Genomic DNA, 6,629 nt, shown 5'->3' with positions numbered 1-6,629 from the left:
TATCATTGCTGCTTTTTGCAGAGCACATTTTGTTTGTAAAGAAGAAAATAACTACGTTTTCATCAGTTATTTATTTACGGGTCACTACATTTCTTACAGATTCATGCTCATTTAAAATCAAATACTGACAGATAGCCTACTGTATGATTACATTTGTTTGAATGCAATGCATTAGTGAGAAAGTGATTGCGTTGGTGAATAAGTGTTACCTGTTTAAAATGTGCTTTCACCCGATCCAGCCCGATCTCATGAAAGTGCGTAGGCTATATAGCACATATTTTATTTCTCGTGTGCATAGCCTACGATACGCACTTAATGGCAAGAACGCACTTCACACCTAACCAAAGGATTTATTGTGCTTCATTTGCACGCAAAAACAATTTTTTGGCATATAATTGGCACGAGAAATAAATAGTTTCGCACTTTCATGAGATCGTGTTGCATATTCAGTACAGGCTTGATAACTATAACCTCCCGCAGCCACTCATGTCCATCGGCGTCATCATAACCTTCACATTTTTTTCTGATTTGAGTGATCCATCTGTATCATGCTAGCGTAATGTGTTTAACACGTGAATCCTTACTAAAAATGCAGTTCTATAATGAGCCGTTGGTATGAATTGTCCTCGTGATAGAGCGGTAGTGGAGCGCGCTCGGAGCGAGTGAAAACCACGACGCTCCAACTTTTAAAAAATCCGCTCCGCGCTCCATTCAAAATTATGCCGCTCCACTCCTCGCTCCGCTCCCACTCCACTCCGCTCACATACTCTGATCCTAACACACTGGATCTACTCGCAACGCAATAAACATTTACCTTCTTGATGTTTCTACTTAAATGTGGTACAGCTACTGCTACCCAGCAGGTGCTTTGCCCAAGACCTGTGCGCAAATGTGCTCATTAAAATGCATAAGTCCCAACAATGACACCCACCTTATGATTAACAGTAAAATGCACAAATACCTTCAGTAATACACAGCATGATTACCCGGAAGCGTCTGGCAATCAGTAAAACACCAATTGTAGAATAGCCCATTATTAGATACAATATAAATAGCAAGCTTACTACAACATATAAACATTTATCATACCTTCGTTGCACAGGAGAACCACATACCCAAGTAACAGACTGAAAATGTATCTAAACACTAGGGCTGGGTATTGTTAGGAATTTCACAATTCGATTCGGTTTCGGTTCTTAAGGCTTCGATTCGATTCGATATTCATTTATTAGCTTCGATATCAATTCAATAAGTAAATACACAAGTAATTAAGTACCAGAGTATATTTTTAAAGTCACCGTGAACCGGAATTTGCAAACGACTTTTCTCCAGTGTTGTGACATTGTAATGAACCACAGCAAACAGAGGAATCCATTTGCAGCTTTATTAAACAGAGTCGTACAGGCAGGGTCGAGACGAGGCAGACAGAGCAATGTAGATAAGACAACAGGATAATCCAGGGAACAGGCAGAGATCAGGGCAGGCAGCAATAATCGTAATCCGTAAACAGTCCGAGTTCAGGCCAGGCAGATAACAATCACAGGAGAGTCAAACAGTCCAAAGTCCAAAACCAGAAAATCAGAATCAGGGTATAAACGCTCAGAAATGATCACCGGGGCAAATCAAGACTTCGCACTGGTGTGGTGTGTGAAGGTGGCTTTTTTTGGGTGTGTGCAAATGCAGTGCAGGTGTGAGGCGCAATCAGTCCCAGGTATGAGACATGAGGGGAATTTGAGTTCAAAGCCAATGATCAATATTCCGGGGAAGGCTCCCTCTGGTGACGGAGAGGAGGCGGAGCGTGAGCTTCCATTGTAACAGAGTCCTATGGAACTCCTCAGTGAGAGTGGGGTCCAGGATATCCCTCGAATTGACCCAGGACCGTTCCTCCGGACCGTACCCTCCCAATCGACCAGATATTGGAGAATGTTACCCCGACGTCTGGAATCCAGCAACTTATGCACCTTGTACGCCTCCTCGCCGTCAACCAGAAAGGCAGGAGGACTCTGGGAGGTGGCCCCCTCCTCCGCTTCTCCCCTCGGACCACCAGCGGGTTTCAACAGAGAAACATGAAAAGTGGGAGAAATACGGTAGTTAGCGGGCAGGTCTAAACGAAATGAAACAGGTGATATTTGCCTTACAATTTGAAAGGGACCAACATACCTGGGACTGAGTTTGCGACTAGGGCTGTCGCGATAACCGCAATATTGTAATACCGCGCTATTGACCAGCCAACCGCAGAGGAAGGAAAGCAACCGCAGAAACCGCGGCAACCGCAGTGTTTTAATTTTTTTATTTATTTTTTTCATAAGGGTGGCCTTCTTCTTTTACAATTTGTCACTGTGCATTCAATGTTAAATAAATTAATAATTTTGCAAGAGTTACGTCATTTTCCCGCCAACCATTGCAGATCTGTCTGGTGTTTCGTTTATTTTGAATAGCCCCACTGAAACGATGGCAGTCGCTCTCGTCGCAAAACCTAATGTCACGTCGCCGGTTTGGGAACATTTCGGCTTTCTACCCAATGAAAAGGGCGAGCCAGCGAATTTAGATGAGCCAATATGCAAAATCTGCGGCAAAAAGGTTCCTGTGACACGCGGCAATACATCTAATTTGAGGTGTCATCTCGCTAACTGTCATCCATCCATTAATGCACAGCTGCCCCCTCAAGTATCAGGTCGCGGAGCAACTTCCAAAAGAACAACCGAGACCGGTACCAGCAGCCGACAGTTAGGAGTAGCTGAAGCCTTTGGGAAATCTGTAAAATACAGCCGTGAAAGTAACAGGCATAAATGCCTTACAGACGCTGTTACCCAGTATTTAGTTCAGGAGATGGTTCCATTCAACACGGTGGAGAAACCTGCATTCAAGTCAATGCTTCAAAAATTCGACAAGCAGTACGAGTTGCCGGGCAAAACCTACTTTTCAGAAACTGCTGTTCCAAAAATGTACAGCACGGTAAAGACATCGATCAAAAGCGAGCTGATGAATATTGACTACTTTTCTGCCACAACTGATATGTGGTCAAGTGTCAATATGACTCCTTATATGAGTCTAACGGTTCATTATCTCAGCACAGAATGGGTTCTGAAATCACGTTGCCTCGAAACAGTGTTCATGGCCGAAAACCACACGTCCGACAATATTTCAGATGCTCTCCGGCACACATTTGAAGAATGGTCCCTGGATGAGAAAAAGCTGGCCTGTATCACTACAGACAATGGAGCCAACATTGTTGCAGCAGTCAAAAAGTTGAACTGGCCGTGGCTGAACTGCTTTGGGCACAATTTACATTTGGCAGTTACAAACGCAATGGCAAGCGTCAAAGACCGCACAGCCCGAGCAATGGGCCTGTGTCACACACTGGTTAGTACATTTTCTCAAAGCTGGTTAAAGAGAAGAGATCTAGCGAAAGCACAAGCTGAACTTCAAATTCCTCAGCATGGCCTCATACTGGTAAGTTATCCTTTAAACTATTTGCTAACTTATTGGTCATGTTATTAGCCAATAAATACAATTTTATTATAAAAATTAAACAAGTTTCTGGATTTAATGTATTTTTCGTTTAAAATAAATATTTTGAAACGAAAATTATTTTAAAAGGTAAGATATATTGAAGAAAAAAAAAAACATTAGGTTAACTTTCAGTTTACATCCATATGAATGTGCATAGACATTTTATATTAAAATTAACATGCGTTATTTTGCAGTGGGGATATGTTAAATGTAGGCTATTTTTTGTTTAGTAAAAATAACCTATTGAAATGAATGAATAGTTTACATTTAAATGTAGCCTAGTCTAATTTATTTTTGTAATGCTAGTTAGACGATGTCCTTGTCTAATTTCAATGATTTAACGGCCAACATTCTGTTCAGGACTGCGCTACGAGATGGGGCACCAAACAGAAAATGGTGGAAAGAGTTTTAGAGCAAATCCCGGCTATCAGAAGAGTTCTGGATGACCGGAGACATCAACATCTAAATCCAAGCTGGCAGGACATCGCTGTCCTTGAGTCCGTGAACGCAGCACTAAAACCCGCAGCTGAGTTTACGGATCTGCTGTCTGGCGAGAGTTACGTTACAGTGTCTTCAGTCAACCCCGTCCTGAAACTCCTGACAGAAGAAATGCTTAAACCATCCTCCGAGGATACCACCTTAACATCGGACATAAAGAACAAAATGTGTAGTGTTCTACATGGGAAGTATGAACCAGCTGCCTTACAAAATCTTTTGGCAAAGGCGTGTTGTTTAGATCCTCGATATAGAGGTGATCATATCAATGACACGGAGACAAAATCCGCACTCATCGAAGAGATGGTGGGAGTGGCGGACGAAGAGACCGCTGTCCGTGCGCCTGCGCCAGAGGTTGGAGACGAAGGGCAAGCGATGCCACCTGCAGCAAAGAAAAAGACTCTTGGAGACCTGCTGAAGTCACGGACAACCTCCGCGTCAGCGCCCATACCCAAGAGAGCGCGAGCAGATAAAGAGCTCACGCGCTATCTAAATGAGGAGTGCATCGACTCCAACGCAAACCCACTGTCCTGGTGGCGCGATAATCAGTCTAGATATCCGCTGCTGTCCAAAGTCGCGCGCAAATACATGTGTATTTGTGCAACAAGCACTCCGTCAGAAAGAGTTTTCAGTGCCGCGGGGAATATTGTTACTCCCATGCGATCCTCCCTGAAACCTCATAAGGTTAATATGTTGGTTTTCCTAGCGCGAAACAAGGACATAACCCAGGTCTAAATATCATTCGTTAAGTTTAATCTCTGTATTTTTACTTTGGCACATTGTTTTCATGTGATAGCTACTTTAAGAATTCTTTCGTTTTTTTAAATTAGAAAAAGGCATTTTCTTATTGTTTTCATGTGATACTTTAGAACACTTTGATTTCTTTATTTTTTTTAAATTGGAAAATGCATGTTCTTGTTGCTGTTTGGCATTTAACAATAAACAAAAATGTTCTAAGACGTGTCTCTCTGTCAGTTAAAGCAACAATATATATGATACTAAACAACAACAATAGAGTTTTGTATGCAGTAGCCTAAAATCAGGATATATAATGTTTTGTAAAAAAAAAAAAAAAAACGGCGGTAATACCGCATATCGCGCTATTGAGCCACCCATAATAACCGCAAGGAAAATTTCTTAACCGCGACAGCCCTATTTGCGACATGGGAGTCGGAGATCTCTGGTGGACAGCCATACCCACTGACCAATCTGATATTCTGGGGCAGGACGGCGGTGACGGTTGGCCTGTTGTTCTTGACATCTTACTGCATGTCTTAGATGTGTGTGTGCCTGATCCCAGACCTCTTCACTCTTGCGTAGCCATTCTGTGACGGATGGAAGTTCTGTGGGTTCGCCAGACCATGGGAAGAGAGGTGGTTGAAAACCGAGGATGCATTTGAAGGGGGTGATGCCGGTCGCTGGCTTGATCAATGAATTCTGAGCGTATTCAGCCCAGAACAGATATCTACTCCAGTCCTCCTGATGCTGTTGACAGTAAGTTCGCAGGAAGCGGATTATGTCTTGATTAAGGCGTTCGGTTTGTCCGTTGGATTGGGGGTGGTATCCGGAGGTGAGACTGATGTTGACGTTCAGATTCTTGAAAAAGGCAGTCCATACTCTGGATGTGAATTGAGGTCCTCTATCTGACACAATGTCCTCAGGTAATCCGTAGAAGCGAAAGACTTGGTTGCATAAGAGTTCGGCGGTTTCCAAAGCAGTAGGGAGTTTGGTGAGAGGAACAAGTCGACAGGCTTTAGAGCAGGGGTTCTCAAACATTTTGGTGCCAGGGACCCCTTTCAGGGGAAAAAAAATTCCAAGGACCCCCCTCATATTTATAACAGTTATTGAGCACAAAGTTAATGTGTGAGCGGCAAATGAAATATTTTTTGCACAAAATGAATGGTCTCCACCCAGGGTACTATGCAGGAATTTCTAAATAGCGTACTGAGGTAACGAAAGTGATCTTGCTAGGAATCACTTAGGATCCCTCACTTAGGATTTTTTGATGTTCTTGATCTACACATGTGCATTTTAAGGTGTTTTAAGGCCCCACAATTGGATAACTATAGATTTAGAAGAAGCATGTCAGTCAGTGGCATACATTTTTTTTTTTGTCAAGATGTCACGAAACACAATCACATATTCCAATCAGGAATGGCCTTAAAAGAGAAATGTTTCAATAATTAGGCCTATTCTGCACACAAATAAAGCCCATAAGCCTATAAATACAATGATAATGGCATTATGTTTAATAGGTGCGTGCGTTGTTAATTTGAGCTACTGTAATTTAGCTAAAAAAAACATACAGTATATGTCAAATATATGAATCCATAATGTTAATCTCATGGGCACAGTATGTTCTATTGACCTGCTTTTTCCTTTGTTAAAGTTGAGCTTGATTAATACTTTGCAAACTGATTGTTTCAGTCGTTTTTTAAAACTTTTATCTAAAACAGCTGTTTAGTTTATGTTAATTAAGGCCTACATCTTATCTCGCACTTTATGACCGTTGACTGAAACGTCGTGCGGGGAACTTTGAGTTCACTCCGACTCAAACATTTTGACATTGACGAGCTATCGTTGTTAGTCTGCTGAAGCACCTCAGACGAGAAGGTCAGTAT

At 42.2% G+C, this 6,629-nt stretch overlaps 1 protein-coding gene across 1 annotated transcript; it reads left to right on the top strand.

Moving 5' to 3' along the window:
* Positions 1-2,451: 2,451 nt before the first annotated feature.
* LOC120486864 (E3 SUMO-protein ligase ZBED1) lies at positions 2,452-4,743 on the top strand. The gene is made up of 2 exons (XM_039683033.2): positions 2,452-3,453; positions 3,874-4,743. The coding sequence occupies exons 1-2, from the start codon at positions 2,452-2,454 to the stop codon at positions 4,741-4,743; spliced, it is 1,872 nt and encodes a 623-aa protein (XP_039538967.2).
* Positions 4,744-6,629: the final 1,886 nt, after the last annotated feature.

This window comes from Pimephales promelas, chromosome 10 (genome assembly GCF_988280905.1).
Source record: "Pimephales promelas chromosome 10, fPimPro1.hap1.1, whole genome shotgun sequence".
NCBI lineage: Eukaryota > Metazoa > Chordata > Actinopteri > Cypriniformes > Leuciscidae > Pimephales > Pimephales promelas.
This window is presented reverse-complemented; position numbering and strand designations above follow the sequence as displayed.